Below are 22,155 nucleotides of genomic sequence, written 5' to 3' on the forward strand. Positions count from 1 at the left end.
CTTATCACAGCGTGGTAATTCATGAACATTTTAAAATATGCAGTCCTAATTGCTTACATGTGAAAAGTCACCGATTGATTTCATAGATTAAAATAGCATGTGTTTCACTAATTGACCATAAAATCCACTGCCATATGCAATGCTTCTGTACAAATAATTAAGTTATTCTTGTAAAATGCACAAAAAAATGTGAGATTATTACCCAGTCACACGTGAATGCAAGATCGTTATTTTTCAGAAAACTTGACAAAATATGTAAAAACTCCCTGTATTTCAGTTTAATTATTAACTCATTAACACAAGCAAATCATGCTAGGAAAATTAATTTGTACATTCATGATCAATTTGCACTTGGAACTGATTGTGAGGGGGGGGGGGGGTTACCATAAATTGAAATACAATTGTATACAAAATAGCCAGTCCACACAACTGCACAGTTGGGAGATGATGTTTGTAGATGGGAAAACTTTGCAATTATATGAACTTGCACAGAACATAAATATACATCTCCTGCACAGACATTGTGTGTGTTTAAATTACTTACACTTTGATTACAGAACATGCAGTAAGGTGCTCTAAATAACCTTGTCTAGCTTGCTACACTTTTTGACACTACGTATATACCAGTGTCAGGCTGGTGCCACAAAATTGCATTCAACCAAGTAGCCACTGTACGCAGAAATAGTGGTGTCCGAGTTGAGATTCAACAAATGCCTGTCTGCTTCTTTAACCCTTAAGCGTTGTCGTGAACCTTTCGGGCCCTAACACAGTTGTGTGGTCCATAGGACCTCTACGTAAAAAAAAGAATATAACTATATCAAGACATATTTTAAATGATGTGAATTAAATCATGTTGTATGCTTTGTTATTCACTGACCACAGTTACATAGTTTTGAGAGCGAAACATTATTTTTTAACTTCTCAAAAAAAAATATTTTGTTTATATTGTGAGTTTAAGGAAAACAAATTCACTAAGCCAAAATATCTCTCAACTGAGTATTTACACACAGCTGATCAACATGAATTTAGTCCATAGTTATCGTTTAACATTCATTCTTCAAAACCATGGGTCCCTTTATTCAGTATATGCCACAAATAAAAAATCTGCAATTCTCTTGTCTATTGGTCGTAATAATTCGTCTGTGGTTTTAACCCTCAAACACAGTTTATAGAGCCACAGAAGCAGATAATACAACCTTTCCCTTCACTCTTTCACAGCACACTGAAGTTGAGGAAGGTACTGAAAGAGATGTAGCCTCAAGGTCAAAACTACTGGCGGGGTAACAAGCAAAAGGAACAATCCGGTCCGTGGGACGTCACAACTGTAGTTGAGGGTTAAACATTAATTCGATTAGTTAGCACGCACCACATGACTATACACTTAATGGCAACAAATCAACCAAATAGGCTACTTTGTGAACAACGACACTAGTACAAAGGGTCAAAACATGCAATGAACTAGACTGGGCTAATTTGCAATAAAGGTGGAGAATTAAAAACAATTGTGCATACATCTGTTGTGTCATCTTGAACACTTTACATGATGTTTAAGTTGCCTTCTTTTTGCTGCAACTGGAAATCAATGCCTTTGATTAGAAGGCAACAGTGTTATCCACATTATTGGAGAGGCCTATCAGCAGAACTAAGTCGGGGTAAGTGGCATTGAAAACAGTACAGTGCCATGTACTTTTTTTTCTATTTTCGGACAGTCACGAGTAACAAATTGTGTTAACCTGACAAAGACAGCATCACCATATGTGTAAACATGTTGCAATGTATTATAAAAAGTAAACACACAGGAAGTTTAACATTTATAGTTGGATCTAACAGGACAATATTACAATTACACGAACTCTTACTTTCTTGTACTTCTATATTAAAAGGAAAATTCCGCTTACATCACGCAACAATTATGTAATACTAATGATACCTCTGACTCCATTGTGAAGAATGTACATAATTTATTCAAACTGCTAAATCCAAGAAAAAAATCACTACACTTTATGCATTTCATGGCATTTTTCTTAAGATTTCAAACTCCAAACAATTACCACCTTGGTTCTTGAATCTGCATTTATGCCAATATCAAAGTTACTTGCATATGAAAAATAATTACTTGACTCCTGCATTTACCCTCATGCTGATGACTGTTTGTAATTCTTGGTGTCCAAGAGTTTTTTCCCACACATGGCACATATGCCCTTCTTGTATGCACATGCTTGGCAATAATGTGAACCCACCTGATGCACTTTTTGACGACAAATGCGACACATCTCAAACTTTGCAGTGTAAGGATTAAACCTCGCCTTTTTGCCTGTTAATGCTTTGTTTTCACCAACCTTCCTTCCACCACTCTCCACAGTGTTTCGTGCACCTGACTTCCATGGATCGGGAGTGATAACACGTCCAAGTTTCTTCTCACACTTATCACACACCATTTTGTCTGCCTACATCAAAGATCCACTAATTCATGAAGGGCTGGAAAAGAAATGTAAAGCAATTACTATACATTACAAGAGATAAAACCAAACTAAATATAATTCTGCCTGCATAACAAAAAATTTTGAAACAAGTTTCCATTAGGATGTGTGACACATACCACCACACACAACTTCACAGTTCCAAAATATAATGTTACTGAATTGTTTACCTATTCGTTAATTTCTTGTGCAAGTGTAATCATGTTCAAATAGAAGGCTTGAAAGAAGAAAAACCTATCTTAACAATAGACCACCATTTGTAATCTGCATACCTACTACAGAAAAAGGAAACCGCCTCAAGACATGGCAACAATCAAATACACATACTTACTCTGTGTAAACATGTTGCATGTGAAAAGACAATGTCTGTCCTAACATGGTTGAATTTATTTTTATGCACAACTGTGTGTCCACATTGTTGGCAAGTGTGTTACATATCACTAAAAATTCACCGCAAGAAACAGCCGCACCATTTATTTACTTGTGACCCCATTTCCTGTCATAAACTATTGCTCTGAAGAGTACAGTCATCATAACATGATCCTTTGTATTGAAGCTGAGAACTCATTGTTTTGAATCTCATGATATATGTAGCCACCAAATGGGACTCAAGCAAAGCACACTGCAGTTGGCAGCATGATAGTTGTGTGTGTCCTCTTGTTGAGACTGGCAACCATTTTCCCTTAAATATATAGGGAACTAAATGCTGGATATATTGTACTGTAATGAATTGAACATGTCCTGCACCTGCACGGTGCGGTCTAAGGGATCATGCTATGGGACGCATGCAGGTTCAAGTCTCCAGGGGTAATTGTAACAACTTGCGCCGCAGGTTATAATGTATTGGATGTATAATTTTATTTTAACATAAGGAATTATGTTGGAAAATGACAAACACTGCTTTGAAAGCAGAATTTAAAAAATATATTCTGGTCCATAAGAACTAAAAAAACAAAAAACATTGTTTAGGTCACTTGCCATTTTCACAATTTAGGTGCTTTATTGTAATTTTGTGCATTGTAGAACTAGTATGCACAGAAACTGATCGAGAAGAATATTTATTTTTTAAAAAAAATGTTTCACGCCTTGCAACCTCTAGTTTTTAAATAACCCATGGCACAATAGCCCTTTAGGGCCAAGGCCTACCTACCAACTGCCAGCCTCAACTCCAACATGCCTCAGCAGAGGTGTGAGATCATCCAACCAGATAGGGGGTGTCATTAACCCCCATTTGTAGGTTTTCCCTGACTCGGTTATAACTAAAATCTTACCCAGGTCAAAAGCTGATGGTGTGAAGGGGCACTCAGCACATCTCTCCCAAAACTTCAATCACAGTTGTGTGGAAGATAACCTGACTATTATAACATCTGCAACAAACATCCACTTATTAAATATTAACAATATTATGATAGTGGGAAGCTAAAATAACTAAACTATAATAAGAATTTCATGTACAGTTAAGTTACTGTAACACATCAAATCCCATCCATCACTGCCGTTTTCTGGCTTTCATGACCGGACCAAAGACAAGAACGTTAATAATTTGGCTATTCAGGAGCCTAAAACATGATCAGGACGGAAGATAAAAATACTGAATTTGAGCTATCGTAACACGTTGCAGTCAGTATCAGAAGGTTTATTTTTTTCTTGAATTAGTATTTACTACTGTCAATTTTTGGTAGCATGTAATATTGTACTAATAGTTACATTCCATTAAATAACAAATTCCACAATGGAAGATAAAATGGAAAAATTTACGAATATACAATGCCTTTTCATGTAGAAAGGTAAAGTATACTTCAGTTATCAAGGAAATTCCCAATATGGGCCGCACTCGCAATTTGGACTGAACTATCTAAGCAGAATTTTCCCAGATTTGAAAGAAAGTGTAGGTTTCATGGAACATCTATACATTTCAATTAAGTTTTCTGGTAACAGTTCCGAATATTTGATGATTTTCATAAATGTTTAAAGACTATTAGGAAGTGATTTAGAATACTGGAAAAGATTGTAGAATTATCTTCAAAGCTTGTAGAAACTAATGAGCACAGTTAAAATCTCCAGAAAGTATTGTTTAATGGAGAAATTATGATTTGAAAAGCAGCTTGCACGACCAAACCATGCTTTGCTGTAAAATGATGTTTTTGCTTTATAGTGATCTCAGACATGGAGTTTCGGCAGATTTTGATGTGAAGAGGCTTTTGTGCTTGAGATGGTATTATCGACCCTCCGTACCCCCGTGATAAAGTGATGATTTTTGTGTCATTTATGAAGTTATGTTCTATACGAACGATTTATGTTGTTTTTAGCTTTAGGAGATGTATTATAGTGGAGTAATGAGAGTTTTTTGATGGGACTATTTATGACGTAATTTTGATTATTGCCATCTGCATGTGATATGAAGGAACATGTTGTTACATTGTTTGTGTTTTGTAACTTGGAGCCGTGTTGGAAATATCAGAGATTGAAGGTTGGCAATCCTGGTGTTACGTCAGGGAGCACAAGATTTACTGCAGACGATGTTTCGGTAGACGAGGAATGCCTACGAGGTTAGGTAGCATTTGCATAAATACAATGAAAAATTATTATTTAGGCTGAGTGTACTAAACCTAGCTAGCCTAACCTAACAACGTAGGCCCCGTGACGTCAGAACACAAGGTTGGTTGGTAAAGTGTTGTGCAATAAGTGAGACCGTCATGTGACATGGTACTGCCCCGGGTTTTCTTTGGAAGGTAGGCATGCATTTTTAGTGTGGTAAGTGCTATTAATGAAAATGTGTGATTCGTCTGCCAATTGACACATTTCGCCCCTGCAACCACATAGCAGAAAGTGCATTGTTTTAAGGTTAGTACTTTCTAAAATTATATATTTTTGTTTGCATTGGAAATAGTTGTTAGGTTAGGAGGGCCAGGTTTCGTCACAATAGTGATTTCACGTTGTTTTCTTAGCACTTTCAAAAATTATGTATTCTCGTTCATATTGGATATGGTTGTTAGGTTAGGAGGGCCATATTTGGTACCAATAGTGATTTCACGTTTTTGTTACACCAGGAGTGTTAGTTTTCCTGCTGTTTGGGAATTTTTCACTGGAAAAATGAGTGAAAGTGTTCTGGAATAGGAGTTTCTTGTGCTTACGCGGGTCATACTTTGCGATCAAATATCTCCGTTGTTTGTGGTTTCCTAACGCTGGAACCTTATATTACATAAAACGTTGAAATCTGTCAATTAAAAAAAATCGACATAATTCTCGAGGGGGTACAGTGGGTCGACGTCTCCCTTGAGATCAGATTCAATTCAATAGTCTTCATTCTTGGGCAAGGTTCAGCATCTACCATCCAACCTGACAAAGAAAGTTATAGCAGAGTATATTATTATACATGAAAATTTAAGATACTGCATTTGGAAGCAGTTAGGGATATTATTTTAATGCTAAGTTCGATTCCCGGTGGAGGCGCATAGTGGTTCCGATCCCACATTATACTGTAGGTCCAGTCCCGATTAGCCTTACAGTGCATAAAGTGGACTTAAAAACACCAACTCAACTGGTCCACCTACCCTAACAACAAAAGTATCCCATGTATGTGAAGTAGATGGAAGCTGCAGTTCCCATGTACGACTGCAGTAGACGAATAGCTGCTTGCAAATAATTATATAGGAGAATACAAGAGGGAAAAAGTCATCCTCCAGAAAGCACACAGTGATCAGTATGTCTCCAAGATATGTTAATGTATCTCCGTTGCACGATAGCTCGTGCCACCATTCCCGTTGACTATGTGAATCAAATGTTCCGTGCGTTCGTATGTAACACCGTCAGTGCAGCAACCACGTGGTAGTTTTACCAGATGACGTGTGAGCAGGTTTTTTTTTTTTTTCAATTTTTCTATGTTTGCCTAACCTAACTGAACCTAACCTTCCATGAATTGTTTGTGGATCAATTTTAGCCTAAAAACCATCATTTTTCAGTTAATAAGTGTTAGTGTAGCAACCACGAGGTAGTTTTATAAGATGACATGTGAGCATTTCCCCCCCCCCCCCCAAGTTAATTTTCTATGTTTGCCTAACCTAACCTTCCGTGAATGGTTTGTGGATCAATTTTCGCTTATATACCTTTTGTGATTACAGAGGTTGTTTCCGATCTATGGTGACGAAATTGCACACCTTTTGCAGCACCACCAAGCTTGAAGAGAACGAAGCTGCCAGTCATGTGGACACATTAGACCGTTGACTGCGCATGATAGGTGTGATCATTGCGTATCGGGAAGAATTCTGCCGAAAATCAGTGTATATTGGGAGGGTTACATAACTGCACTTTCTGACGTAAACTACAGTTATAGTGCCATTATAAAACAGTGCAAGGAGAGTGGATTCACTGTGTCCAGAAATGGCATATCACAGGTGTTAAAAAGGGCAGGTAAGACGAGGCGTGGGATGATTTCTGTGGGGCAGAAACAGACCAACTCCCGGCCTGCCACTAGCCGCACACCAGCTACAATTCAGGATGTCAGGGTGCTGGTCACCAGGGAGAATCCAGCCACACAGAGAAGTATCGCGAACCGGCTACAAACATCACTGAAGAGTGCACACCATCATTGACCACGATTTGGGTTTCGAAAAGTGACGCAAGGGGCGTGTTCATAAGCTCTTGCCAAAACACATCCAGGAACCAACTGTCGAAAGCTTTATGAGCAGCACCTGTCAGGTGAAAAGTGGAAGTTCATTGTTACATTGGACGAGGCATATGCTTATCTTAATGACTGTCACAAGCCACGTGCAATTTTTTATCGATCGACAGGTTCGAGGGACTTTCAAAGATGGTTCACTGAATGTAGGGAAAGTTTTGGCACAGGTTTCATGATCATTGCTGGATACTCGTACAATGGCAAGCTGACCATATATTGTGTTGCCAAAAATACGAAGGTTAATTCCGATTATTATCAGGCTAACGTCCTGGCACCAGTTTATCGCCATGACATTCCCCATCTCTACGGGAGGGATCACAATCGTGTGTGGGTGCATCAAGACAAGGCGTCAAGTCACACATCTCGCTCAACCCACCTCTTCCTCCAACAAATGGCAGAAGAAACTGGAATTCGCGTCATTCCTTTCACAGACATTCCAGTGAAGTCATCTGATGCCTCACCGATGGACTTTTGCGCCTTCAGCCAACTGAAAAGAGCATTGTCTCAGAGAAGACCCCGTATCATTGAAGGGCTATGGAAAGCCTGTCAGGAGGAGTGGTTGAGGCTGGACATGACTACACTTTGTGCCAGTCTCCTATAGTGGAAACTTCACTGTCGTGAAATTGCCAAGATGCAGGGCCACCAAATAGAGCACTCTCGATGGTGGTGACATGGTGTCTCTTAAGGTAGGAGCAGTTTGAAATCGTCACCATAGATCAGAAACAACCTCTGTAGTTTGTGCGGCACTTTTCGGTTCATAAGTTTGGAAACACTGCATATCAGCTGACGATAGACAACATGAGTCAAGATTTGCTCGCCATATTGTGTGTAACGAAAGTGAATTAGCAACAACCAATAAATACTTGTAATGTGAAAAATTACGCTTTTTTCAGTGAAAAAAACATAATTCCAAGTTGAAAAACGTTCCTCTATGCATATAAGGTAAGTACAAATGTAAATAATTTGGAAATAAATGAGTTAAATGTGTTTTCAGTATATCTAACTGGTACCACTTTTTTTAATGAGCATGTACATTTTGTCACTGAAAGAAAGGCATGTTGAATTGAAGTTCATTTTAAGTACCAGCCATACTCGTTTTTGGTGTGTGTGTGTGTATGTGTATGAGTGATTTTTAAGAATAAAAAAAATGGTGAAAATAGTCCAAGATATGTTTTTGATTTACATTGACCAGACTGCATGATTTTATGTCACATAAAACATCAAAATCTATAGATTAAAAAAAAATAGGGGTAGAATTGATTAAAGGCCCAGAAATTTCTACCAATAACAAAAAAAACTTGGTTCTCATGTGTCAATCCCAAATATGTATCACCAGGGATTTATCCAGAATTGTTCATTTAAGGGGGTTTGAAGTTCATGTGGGTGTAAACGTATATTTAGAGCAAAAGTGACCATAAATTGAGCCTTTGTGAAAAATTTTAGGATGTGTCGAGGATTTTTTTTCCAGAGGGTGTATTACAATTTGATTTACATCGATCCCATATGGTGTGACTTCGGCATACGAAAAATGGATAAAAACCCATATATAAGAAGGGTGATAAACAAAGCATGGAAAATTACAGACCAGTTTCATTACTCTCACCATTCTCAAAAATTCTTGAAACTGTCATGTATAATCAAATCACACTATTTTTGAACAAAAACAATTATCATCAACACGGATTTTGTAGAGAGAAATCAACGGTATCAACTGTATTTGAATACCAAAAATATGTGACGGATCTGTTCAGGGACGGTGCCAGCAATTTTCGACTGGGTGGGCAGAAGCGCCATATTGATAGATTAGGGTGGGCAGTATAAATGTAAGACCATATATAGTATATGTAAGTCGTATGTATCACCCTCTCTCTTACACTCCCGATTCTCCTCTTACATCTTTTCCTTTTCCTTATCCTGTTTTCCTCTTCTAATCTATCCTCCCATCTTGTTCCATTTCCTTTCGCTTTGTCTCTGATGTACACAATTATTTCAAGGAAGTGTTTAGCATGTGCAGCCATACATTCTAACCACATTATTTCATGCATGTTAATACAGTGAAATAAATGTGAATTAGGTTTATGCTTGTGTTGCAAATACAAGGCACATACTTGATTTTATGTATTCGGCGACAGTGGTAGATTGATTTGATTGGCTGATTTATTTGCTTTATTTTACTTCGCTTTTTGTGCCACTTTTGGCTAATTTGCGAACATGGGGATGAGTGATGACATGATGAAATTGATGAATGAACGCTCACTCACAAACATCCATGCCCAGGCCGAGATTCGAACCCAGGACCACGTCGTAGCGCGATGTGCTAACTAGGGATGGCCAAACGGATTCGGATCCGAAAGTTTCGGATCTGGATCCGGATCCGAGTGTTTCGTATCTCAATCCCATTATAATATTACCACACCTTAAAAGGTATTATGATCTTCGATTACAAAGACATTTTTCATTAGTTAGTCCTACAAGAATTTTTTTCAAGTGTTAAAAAAGTGTTGTTCCTAAAATACTTTGCTACGCATCGGGTAACACACTCGTGCATAAAAATAATCTTACTTGTTTAACATAAAATGTCAGAGGTGATTTTGTAAATGCCATTGAAACGAATATGTATTCATTCGAATGTATTGGAAATGAAAACACACATAAATGTGAGACATTCCATTCCAGGATGACACCTTTAACACATATAACAAGATAGAAATGTTATACAAAATTATACAATTCTTCTACAGTTACAGTTTTACAAATTAAAATAAAACATTATAATATATGCAATGTAATATAATTACAAAGTGTAAGACTAACAAGGGAGGTTATCTAAGTGTCCCCCTCCGATTTCCATGAAACTTGGCAGGCGTATACTGGGGCCCAAAGGAAGAAATGCGTGTTTTTTTGTTTCAACTAAAAAACTGTTTTAGGGGGAAAACCCTCTCAAATGTCAAGATGAGGACAAATTGAAGTGAGGATCTGACCCCTGTGTCCCCCTCCGATTTCCATGATACTTGGCAGGTGTGTGTATAAACGGGCCCAAATGAAGAAATACGTGTTTTTTTGTTTCGGCTAAAAATCTGTTCTAGGTGGCAACCTCCCCTCAAATGTCAAGATGAGGACAAATTGAAGTGGGGATCTTACCCCTGTGTTCCCCTCCGATTTCCATGAAACGTGGTAGGTGTATAGAGGGGCCCAAAGGAAGAAATACGTGTTTTTTTGTTTCGGCTAAAAAACTGTTTTAGGGGGCAAAACCCGCTTCAAATGTCAAGATGAGGACAAATTGATGTGGGGATCATCTGACCCCTGTGTCCCCCTCCGATTCCCATGGAATTTGACAGGTGTATAGAGAGGCCCTATGCCCCCTGTTTCTTCCTATGCCATATTTACGTGGTTTCAGGGTCAGATCCCCACTTCAATTTCTCCTCATCTTGACATTTGAGGGGGGGGCCTCTATACACCTGCCAAGTTTCATGGAAATCGGAGGGGGAGACTTAGACCTTCCTTGTAAGTGTATTAATTAATTACAAATCGCGCACGCGCACACACACACTATATATTTGTGTGTATGTATGTATATTAAAGAAGCGCATGTGGGATGGCAAAACGGATTCGGATCCAAAAGTACCGGATCCGGATCGCAAAGTTTTGGATCTGGATCTGAAAATTCTGGATCTGGATCTGAAAATTCCGGATCCGAAAAATTTTAGGATCCGGATCTGGCCATCCCTAGTGCTAACCACTCCGCCACAGAAGCCGGAGCGACAGTGACAGAAAGTGCGATGGCAGACAATCGTGAAGTTTCTCGTAATTGAAGACATGTTCCTGAGCATAGTATTTTCATTGTATGAGTTTTTGACTAAAATAGTTTTATTACTCCTTTGGGGATCACTTTTCTTAGCTTACAAGGTTTGCACAACTGACAAATCTATCTGAATGTTTGTAGTAGCAGCGATTGGGTGCCAACATTTGAGGGGCAAGGACAATATACCTTTTCTTGGTAGAAAAGGCTTAGCATAAAGAGGCCATAGTGCGGGGGCAAAAAGTGGCGGGGGAACTTCATCCCCCACTTCCCGCTCCTCCTAATCGCCGCCACTGAATGTTTGGATTAAAATGAACGTCTTATTAGGAATGATTTAAAACCCACATGGAAAACCAATTCTTTGTTCATTGTCCATGAAGTATTCCTAGTCTAATGAAAGGCTATTTTGACAAAATATCACACATATGTAATAAACAAGTGAGATTGAAAAATCTCTTCAGAATTAAAGATATTATTAGCTAAGTTGCTATTCGTTTTCTGAACTCTCATGTATCTAATGCGGGAGAAGCAACACAACACACGTATGGTTGCATGAACTTTTTTGAGGTAACAAAATGATTGAGGACACAAGGAATTCATCGAAGTTGATCACCATAACAGCAATAATTCATCTATTTTTTATAGATGACTTGGGTTGTATGACCATTTCGAATACACTAGAATGTCAACCTGTGCAGCATACCCTGGAAACTTAATTCTTTTAGGGCAACGAGTCCCTGGAGCCTGGAACCACTGTCAAAGTAATAATTTATGAGGGTTTGTATTTTGAGTGTCAGAATGTATTTGTTTTCGCCCCTTCGTTACTTTCATCTAATCACAATTGAAATGACTTAAAATAAAACAAATCAACCATGACTTACTTTTCCAAAAATGGAGTTTCATTAGCTCGTACCTCTTAGAAAGTTGAGGTGGTAGTTTCAATTGCACAGCGTTTCATTAGTGGATCAAGGCAGCTAATTCCATGAACAATGACGTTATTTTCCGAAAGTCTCAATTTGTCTCAGGCAATCACCCTCTTAAAATGGACGCATCTTCTGTAGTGACAAAATGACACGTTTGGTGTGAGTTCTTTCTGTATATTTTTTTCCCAATGGGATAACGCTGTCGCATTATAATGAAGACGTCATGTGTTGAACTTCCCCTCGTCTGGTGGAAGCACAATGCACACTGGTTTGGACTACACGTTAAACTGTAGCTTTAGTCCCGATTAGCCCATCTGAGCATAGAAGTGGACTTAAAAACAAACTAACAAAATCGTCTTCTGGATACTTCGTGACATAACTTTATTTCTTTACTTCAGCTGCATCTGCAGATTCTGTCGACATTTTCGGCTGATTCGTGTGGCAAACTTTGTGTGTCGAAAGAGGATAAATATGATAAGCCAGTCATTAGCAATTGAATAATTCTGTAGCTTTTTCCATACATAAGTGGTTTATTAAAATGTATTCACTTCGGTATTGTAGTGATTATTGTGATTCGTTCTTATTAGTAGAACGAATATAAAGTTGATATTTCGCATACCATATTGATATTTGAAGATGACAGGTATATAAAAATTGCAATGAAATAAAAAAGAAGTACACTTCTGGAATTTCAATGCAGAGCTAATTGAAACTATACTATACTCTCTAGCAACCCGAAGGTTTATGGCTGCAGAAACACAAGCCTTCCATCTGTTTCTATCCGGGGCAAGATCAATCCAATCTTTCCTATCCTTACCAATTTATTTTATGTCCATCTCAATGTTATCCCTCCATCTTCGTCTTGGCCTTCCTACTGGTCTCTTACCATCAGGTTTCCCAACAAGAATCCTGTAAACTTTCTTTTCTCTGCCATTCGTGTCACGTGGCCTGTCCATCTAAGTCTTCTTGATTAAATTATTCTAATAATAATATTATTTAAAAAGTCGAAATAATTTATTGTGTTGCTGGAGAATTAACTCTAAGATGATGTTTTTATTTGTTTATTTGGAGATTATTTTAACCATACCCAGGCTGGGATTTATATACGTATGTGGAGGCCTGGAGCTTACAGCACCAAGGCCTCACTCCAATCCCCTCTACACACTTTCAGTTATAACTTCTTGCCAAGTTACATGGTGTGGTTTGTTATTATATTTTTTACCACATCCAAAGTACCTGATTTGTTTTTATTATGTGGTACTTTTCAAAGCAGTCTTTCCCAGTGAAGGCCCGGAGCTACAGTCCTCAAGTTTACCCTAAATTCTGATCCAATCTTGATCATACCCTGCAAAATTTTGAGCCTCCAAAGCCTACTAGCTGCTTTTAATCATGGAAGTATTCATTTGATCACAGTTTTTGTTTCAATAGCTCTAGTAATTACTTTCACTTTCTAATGAGAAAATTGGCTTTATATAAGATGATATGTGAACATTTCTAGCATAGATAATATTCACAAGTAAAATGTACATGTTATGAACACCAGAATACACTTATTTATTGAATCATTCATATATATCCAAGTATATGTACTTATTGAATTTGATAGGGTGGGCAATCGGGTGGGCATAGGAATTTTTGGGTGGGTGCTTGCCCACCCGTGCCGCCATCCCTGGATCTGTTAGACAATAGGGACCAATGTATAGGGCTGTTTCTTGATTTGACTAAAGCTTTTGACTTAGTGCCTCATAGTCTGCTACTAAAGAAGCTAAATCAGTATGGAATAAGAGACAAAGCAAATGATTGGTTTCAATCGTACTTACAAAACCCCACCCAAGTCATAGAAATCAAGCAGGTAGATGAAAAAACCAGGTACACAAAAACATATGTCTCAGAACAATGTAAAATAACATGTGGATTTCCCCAGGGATCTATACTGGGACCAATACTGTTTGTGTTATACATAAATGACTTACCAATAAACCTAAGCTCCGCGAGATCTGTCTTATACGCTGACGATACAAGTGTGGTGATGACTGGCTCAAACAGTGAACTTCTTTCCGATATTAGTCACACAATAGAGGATCTCGGTAAGTGGTTTTCAACAAACAAACTAAAACTGAATGTTAATAAAACTATAGCAGTAAATTTTCACCACGCGCAAGAAGGAAATCACAAGGTAACCCTTTCATCAAAATACAAAACATGGTTAACTATGAAAAATCTGTTCAATTTTTAGGGCTGTGGATCAGTGAAAATCTGAATTGGGAATCACAAACCAACTATTTGGCAGGCAAACTGAGCAAAAGAATCTATGCTGTCAAAGTAATAAAGGCTACCACAAATTTGGAGACAATGAAAATAATTTATTTTAGCTTATTTCAATCCTTGGTAACATATGGAATTATATTCTGGGGTAATGCATACAAGAGTAGGAAGACCGAGCTGCAAAGGAACCATGAAGGAAGCTGTTCAGGGATCTAGGTGTTCTGCCACCCGCATGCTTGTACATTTTCCACCTGTTCTATTATGTAAAAGCAAACTTCCATGAATTATTTAGGTGCCACCATGACATACACAATTATAACACAAGAAATAAAACTAATTTACTAATTATTTTCCTGTAGTTTACGGTTATTACAAGCATAAGAAAACAGTTTTTCTTTGTGACGTTTCAGGAGAACACACGCTCCTTTCATCAGACATTTATTTTCATTTTGATTAAAGATACAGTTATAACAATGGTTAGTAATTTTTTAAACAAAAAGAATCTGTTATATAATGGATGTTGTCAATGTTACATTGTTGTAATATAGCAACTTAACTGTGAAAAAAGCAGTCTGTTTTATTTTTATTTCAGATTTAAAAAAAATAAATAAATAAATAAATTATGAATCCAAAATATCATCAGGTAATTCAAATTCATCATTGATTTCACAAAGTCTCTTGATGTTTTCTGTTACATTAAATTTTAAAGATGGTGGTTTACTCCATTTGTGAATTACCTGATGATATTTTGGATTCATAATTTATTTATTTATTTATTTTTTTTAAATCTGAAATAAAAATAAAACAGACTGCTTTTTTCACAGTTAAGTTGCTATATTACAACAATGTAACATTGACAACATCCATTATATAACAGATTATTTTTGTTTAAAAAATTACTAACCATTGTTATAACTGTATCTTTAATCAAAATGAAAATAAATGTCTGATGAAAGGAGCGTGTGTTCTCCTGAAACGTCACAAAGAAAAACTGTTTTCTTATGCTTGTAATAACCGTAAACTACAGGAAAATAATTCTATAATGCAAGCAATGCGTACATACAAGAAAAACTAATTTACTAATACCTGTACACAATACAATATTATACGAAAAAGGACCTAGGTACACAAGAATTCTCATGTATAACAACCTACCAAACCACATAAAAACAATCGGTAAGAGTCTAGTTTACGTCCTTTTCCTAAGGAATATGTGTTATATATCGTTGGAAAGGTTATTGTATAAGGAATCCAACAAACTAAATCCCAAGGCGAGGAAAAATTTCCTGGAGGAGAAAATCGAGAAAAACCGATGTTGTCCGGATATGCGTGATTGAACGTACTGAGGACATTTTTCGATGATGAAGCACATATTTAGGGGTGAAATGAGTGGTAATGGAACCTAACCTAACAGGCCTAACCTAACCTCGTAGGCATACCTCGTTCCCATGAATGGTTAGTGACAGAAAGTGTAAAAAGAAAAACTGTCTTACCCTAAGAGATGCCGGAGCGCCGGCTGTCTGCTACCGTAAGAGATGCCGGCTGTCTGCTGGCACGGTTTTGAACGAAGCACTGAATTATCACTGGGGATCAACGTATTTTACACTATCTAGAAGTTTTTGAAACCCGTTCTTCTTTAACACACATTCACAACGCCGACACAAAGACGAGCATGCAGTATTGTTAACTCCCATCGGTTACCACCAAAAGGCAAGAAGGACGTAAACTAGGCTCTAGCCAGGTTATTTTACAAGTTCTACACATAAATGTACAATTTTAGCAAGTGACCGCCAAATATGAACTACAGATACGTCATCACGACACCGAAATTAGTAAGAAGGCGACATTTTATAGAAATTGGAGAGTGGTCCGGTATTGTAAACTCATGCCCTAAAGTTTTACGACGGCGGTCAAATGACAGAAAAGCAAATCTCAAACCGGGTACATGTAACATAGTTATAAAAACAGCAGTTCTTATTCAATTTCAACCGCTACAATAGTATAACATTGTAATTTACAGCTAGAGTCTAGTTTACGTCCTTCTTGCCTTTTGGTGGTAACCGATGGGAGTTAACAACACTGCATGCTCGTCTTTGTGTCCGCGTTGTGAATGCGTGTTAAAGAAGAACAGGTTCCAAAAACTTCTAGATAGTGTAAAATATGTTGATCCCCAGTGATACTTCAGTGCATCGATCAAAACCGTGCCAGCAGACATCTCTTACGGTAGCAGACAGCTGGCGCTTCGGCATCTCTTAGGGTAAGAAAGTTTTTCTTTTTACACTTGCTGTCACTAACCATTCACGGGAATGAGGTATGCCTATGAGGTTAGGTTAGGCCTGTTAGGTTAGGTTCCATTAGCACTCATTTCACCTCTAAATATGTGCTTCATCATCGAAAAATGTCCTCAGTACGTTCAATCACGCATATCCGGACAACATCGGTTTTTCACGATTTTCTCCTCGCCTTGTGATTTAGTTTGTTGAATTCCTTATACAATAACCTTTCCAACGATACATGACACATATTCCTTAGGAAAAGGACGTAAACTAGACTCTTAGCAAACAATCGAAACCTGCAAAGCTCTTAAGAGAGAACTATACAAATATTTACTGAAACATTGTTTTTACTCAATTGATAAATATTTAAGCATGCAATAATAAAATTTCCTTCTATCTTTTGATTCTCTTGTATACGTTATTTTATTTTTTACTTTTCACTGTATACATATATTGTATTCCATTGTTATACTCCATATTTAATTATATTTCACTGTAATCATGCACTGTATTGACAGTATATTATTGTTGTAATGCTCATGGTATTGTAAACTGAAACTGGTAACTTTTCCATTGCCGTATTGGTAATTATCCATTTATCGCCCGAACGGATTTCTTCAAATTTACAGGAAAAACTACCTACTGAAATCAGTTTCTGTAGCATTGTCGAAGTTCTTGGAGGTATTTTCTTTCGCGAAAACTGAAAACTTCACCATAGAAGTACCGAACAAGAAATAATCACTTGTTATGTAAGGAACTTGCATTTTCTGCAACATTATGCCGTTGTTTCCATTATGTACGTGCAGATGGCGAGAGCGTCGAAAGTCACGCAGTCTCGCCAGTGTTTCCAAATGTGGCCTTTTTTTACGAGAATTTTTTTTTAACTATGCTTACCTAACCTAACCTTGCAGGAAATGGTCTGTGGGGCTATAATGAATGGTTTATGGGGCTATCCGTCAATGGTTTGTGATGACATAATGAACTCGAAAGTAGGTATCTGTTCATGATAGCCCCACTATCCATTCACGGGGTCGAGGTATGACTACGAGGTTAGGTTAGGTTCCATTAGCACTCATTTCACCCCTAAATATGTGCTTCATCATCTAAAAAATTCCTCAGTACCTTCAATTACGCATATCCGGACAACATCGGTTTTTCTCGATTTACTCCTTCAGGAAATGTTTTCTCGCTTTGGGATTTACGTTGTTGAATTCCTTATAAAATAAGCTTTCCAACGATATATGACACGTATTCCTTCGGAAAAGGACGTAAACTAGAGTCTTACCTTAAATTGGAAAAAAAAAAAACGCTCACACGTCTTCTTGTAAAACTACCGCATGGGGCTCGGGTACCCTTTTCTACACCCTCGATTTTTCGCACATTTCAAATATTCTCGTTACGAAAATTAGTTCTTCATAAGAAACGATATTTCTAAATAGCACGGAAAGTAATTTTTTTAGATCTACGTGCTAGGAAACTTACGTTTTTCAATATTTAGATTCCTTATGTAACGTCGAAACGGTTTTGCAGGGATTTGATCATGGCGCATCTTGGATTCATGTCACAGTCGCACGTCTGAACATTTTCTTTTTCTTCTTATCTTTGACTTGTGCAATGGGATAATTTGCATTTTTTTCTTGTTATGAATGACTTGTGCAATGGGTGCGATTTCAATATATTATTTATGTAATTTATTGGCGGATTGGATATTTGAGACATTGCAATTTTTTTGTGCGACTTTAGACATTGGAATTGATTTGTGTGACATTGAATTAAGACAAAAGGACTAAATATGAGATTGACACACGTTCAACGGATGAAGGACATAGAGGACTTTGTTCGACGAGACATACGGGACATTGTACTTGACTTACAGGGAGATGGTCTGCTGCCCCACGAACCATTGGCGCTAGGCCCACGATCCATTGGCGCTAGCCCCACGAACCATTGGCGCTAGCCCCACGAACCATTGGCGCTAGCCCCACGAACCATTGGCGCTAGCCCCACGAACCATTGGCGCTAGCCTCACGAACCATTGGCGCTAGCCTCACGAACCATTGGCGCTAGCCCCACGAACCATTGGCGCTAGCCCCATGAACCATTGACGCTAGCCCCACGAACCATTGGAGCGTGGATAGGTTAGGTCAGTTAGGTTGAGATCGATAGTTAAAATTTGGTGTCGTGTTAGTATCACGATCTAGAAATTGGAAATAATTGCGAACCATTTCAAACGACAAAATTTCATCTTTAAACGGCTGTACAGTCGTAAATACTTCTTTCCACGCTCCAATTTTTTTTTATTCACAAATAGGATCAAATAATGTTCATAATGAAAAAAAAATTATTTCAAAATTCGAGGGTGTAGAATAGGGTACCCGACCCCCGCATGGTTGCTACACTGACAGGGGGTTACATGATCGAACGCACGGAACATTTGATTCACGTAGTCGACGGTAATGGTGGCACGAGCTATCGTACAACGGAGATGCATGAATGACGAAAAATACCTTACTTACAGGCCAAATAAGTTGTACGACTCGAAAAAACAATTTCCCCGGCTTCAGAAAGTCCTCAAGAACGCAAATCCGTAAGTACTTTCTCGTCTTTTCTCCTGTAAATTTGAAGAAATCCGTCTCCGACTTATACAATCGTTACCGAAAAGTTGACACTATTTTATGGAAAAAGGCATAACTTCACCTTAAAGAATCTTCCGCAATGCAGAATAGGTAAGTATCAATGCTAAAATTAAGGAAATAAACGAGTGAGAGGTGTTCGGGCCTTATCGGATAATTACCGCAGTATTTCATAACAGCTGCTGTATTTTACTATATTTCATGTGAACTGTATTTCATTGTACTATTATATTGCAAGGTTTACGATACTGCATGATCAATATCACTGCATGTAAATGCAAACAATGTGATTCATGGACGAAATAAATCATTCAATCATTAAAAAGAAAATAGGTATCGTAAAACATAAACCACATTATACTATAATGATATAGAGGCATCTCAATGTGTATCACATGCTCCAAACATGATGTGGTTACGGGTATAAGGTAACATTTACATTGCAGTGTTTCCTTGCATTATGTTGTACTCAATGATATTTTATTATATTCCACAGTTACCATGTATTGTATTGCCATCGTATTATTGTATTATAATTTTACTATATTTCACTGTTACCATAAATTGTATTTAATTGTTTTATTATACTGCATTGTTTATGATATTGTAAACAAACTGACATATCTGATATCACTGCATGTACATGCAAATAAGTGATTCATGGATGAAATAAATCTTATCTTATACTTGAGTAAATTTTACTCTTAATAACATCTCAACAGTACTAGATATAATTTATTTGTTATATTATCGATATATACCTACATATCAATAATCACAATCGCGTAACGACTAAATTACTGAGTTCTTGTAATTTACTTCCCATTTACTTCTTATCCTTTTATGCTTCAGACTTCAAAGCGTTGTACTTGAGACTCTATCGATGCAACAGACCAACAAAAAAACAACAGATGCACAGAATCGATTCAAACACAAGAATTCTTCTTCTTCTTCCTTTTTCTGGCCCACGCCATCTTTACAGTCTTAGGCCAAAGTTGCTATTAGTGTTGATATTATTCCTCCTCTGTAAAAAACAAAGGCAGTGTCTGCTGCCACGTTCTTTTTCTGCTGGAACATCAAAAAAGATGCGCGTAGCAGTAGACTCTGTCTTTGTTTTATCGTGATTTCATCATGCTATGCAGTGACGTGCACTGAGGAGTAGCTAGTCTAGCAGAGATAGATCAATCAATCTCACATCTCGAATTATATTCAAATCACAATATTTATTGTCTTGTTAAAGCCAACACAGCTCATATGCAACACCTTCTTTTCCACGCACTTCTCGTCCATCGGTGTTCTCCGCGGGCAAAGCAGGCTGGATACCCTAGCTCGCTCTTCTTCAGCCAGGCCAGTTTCCAGGTAGAAACGGCCGGCCCAAGGAAAAGGAAGATTTCGACCTCTACATGCCTCTACTTCCCTTGCCCCCACGCCCCCCGCTGCAATGGTTGAAAGACCAGGCTTTCAGGTCCCCCAGTCTATCTCCTATAGGACAGATAGGGGATTGGTTTCGCATATTTTTTTTGTAAATCCTCTAAAGAACACAGGGTAAAATTTTCTGCAGTACTTATGTTCTCTGTATTTACACAACCTTTTACACGTTGTACAATATGTGTGTATGTATAATATGGGATGTAGTTTTATTATTTATAAAATGGGAACGTGTTATGTGCAGACAATAATGTTATGCTTTCTTTCTTTTTTTTCTTTTTCAAATATGGAATATATAATGATTAAATTACAAATATGTGCTCAGGCTCTCTCTGACTCTCGTTTTAGTAGTGTTTTATTTAAATACACTAATATATTGGCCTGTAACAGTCATAAATACGGATGTATTTATTTGGGCAAGAGAACGCGTGTTCATATTGTTGTTGGTTTGGTTTATTTTACTTCGCTTTTCTGCCACATTTGGTTATCGCGAAAATGAGGATTGAGTGATGATATGATGAAATTGGTGAAGGGACCTCATATGAACAATCCAGGCCAGGATTCGAACCCGTGATGAGTGCGCATTCTTGTCCTATGTGTTGCAGTGAATAATGAAATAATTTGGAATGAAAAATGTATCTCAAACTCAAAAAGTCAAATGAATATCATTGAAGAAACTACAAAAAAGTGTGTTGTGTTTTGTTTCCTGTCACCAAATCAACCAAGCGCGTGGGAGTGGTTATCACAGCGCGCTACGAAACCAGGCGTTCCGGGTTCGAATCCCGACCCGGGCATGGGCGTTCCCTATGCTCGTCCCTTCATCAGTTTCATCGTATCATCTTCACAATTAACCAAATGTGACAAAAAAGCGACGCTAAGTAACAAAAATGAAATCAAATCATTGATTGATTGCTCAAATTGGTTTATTTTACTTCGCTTTTCCGCCACCTTTGGTACGACAAAATAGATGAAGGAACACACACAAAGAACACAAATGGCCAATCCGAGATTCGAATTCAGGATCTCTGGCTTAGAGTCAAATCAAATAGTCTTTTATTTTCGAATGTGGGTGGGGGTTACGTGTACTTTTTTCTAGTACTCATTCATAATTTTGCAATCTTTTCCTGTTATTGACATTCTTCTTTTTTGAAGGAATACTGGCCCTAAAGAGAGGAGGGGTGTGACTCACACCAACCCCCCCTTGAGCACGCCACTGACTGCTACCCCAAGTGTCGACGTCACCGCACGTCACTGATGCTATGTATGCAATTACGTCTGTAACACATACTGTGAAGTTGAAGCGATTACTTTCACAAAAATGTTTTAAGATTAGGTCCCTCAGCATTCTTCTAATAATAAACCTAAATGCTCTCGTAGTTAGGTTAAGTTCTGTTAGCATTAAAATAATATCGCTAAATGCTTTCTAAAGAAAAAGGTTCTAAATTACCTGTACATTCATTCCCACTAATCATAAACTTGCATTTCTCTCGTCTTAATCTGTTTTGTAACATCCTCTTAGCAGGCGAATTACGTGGCAGCAGCAAATTTGACGCTTATTCTTACTGCTGACACGTGCGTGGCAGCAGACTCGGCCAAAAACAAAATATTCGAAGTGGCGTGGTGCTAAGCACAGGGGAGCACTTTACTTTTTTTTTTACCCTTGCATTTGGGAT

At 37.8% G+C, this 22,155-nt stretch overlaps 1 protein-coding gene across 3 annotated transcripts; it reads right to left on the minus strand.

Moving 5' to 3' along the window:
* Nucleotides 1–1,798: 1,798 nt before the first annotated feature.
* On the minus strand, nt 1,799–19,940 carry LOC145978513 (cysteine-rich PDZ-binding protein). 3 transcript variants are annotated; one of them, XM_083111142.1, is made up of 3 exons: nt 19,820–19,940; nt 3,752–3,847; nt 1,799–2,478 (listed from the first exon to the last, which is right to left on the minus strand). In XM_083111142.1, exon 3 carries the CDS (start codon nt 2,436–2,438, stop codon nt 2,136–2,138), a length of 303 nt encoding a protein of 100 aa, XP_082967268.1. In that variant the 5' UTR covers nt 2,439–2,478; nt 3,752–3,847; nt 19,820–19,940; the 3' UTR covers nt 1,799–2,135. The 3 variants fall into 3 exon arrangements, with proteins under 3 accessions (XP_082967268.1, XP_082967269.1, XP_082967270.1); XM_083111143.1 differs by lacking the exon at nt 3,752–3,847 and having other exon boundaries at nt 19,820–19,912; XM_083111144.1 differs by lacking the exon at nt 3,752–3,847 and having other exon boundaries at nt 19,816–19,895.
* Nucleotides 19,941–22,155: the final 2,215 nt, after the last annotated feature.

This window comes from Lepisma saccharinum, chromosome 25 (assembly GCF_977018435.1).
Source record: "Lepisma saccharinum chromosome 25, izLepSacc3.1, whole genome shotgun sequence".
Classification (NCBI taxonomy): domain Eukaryota; kingdom Metazoa; phylum Arthropoda; class Insecta; order Zygentoma; family Lepismatidae; genus Lepisma; species Lepisma saccharinum.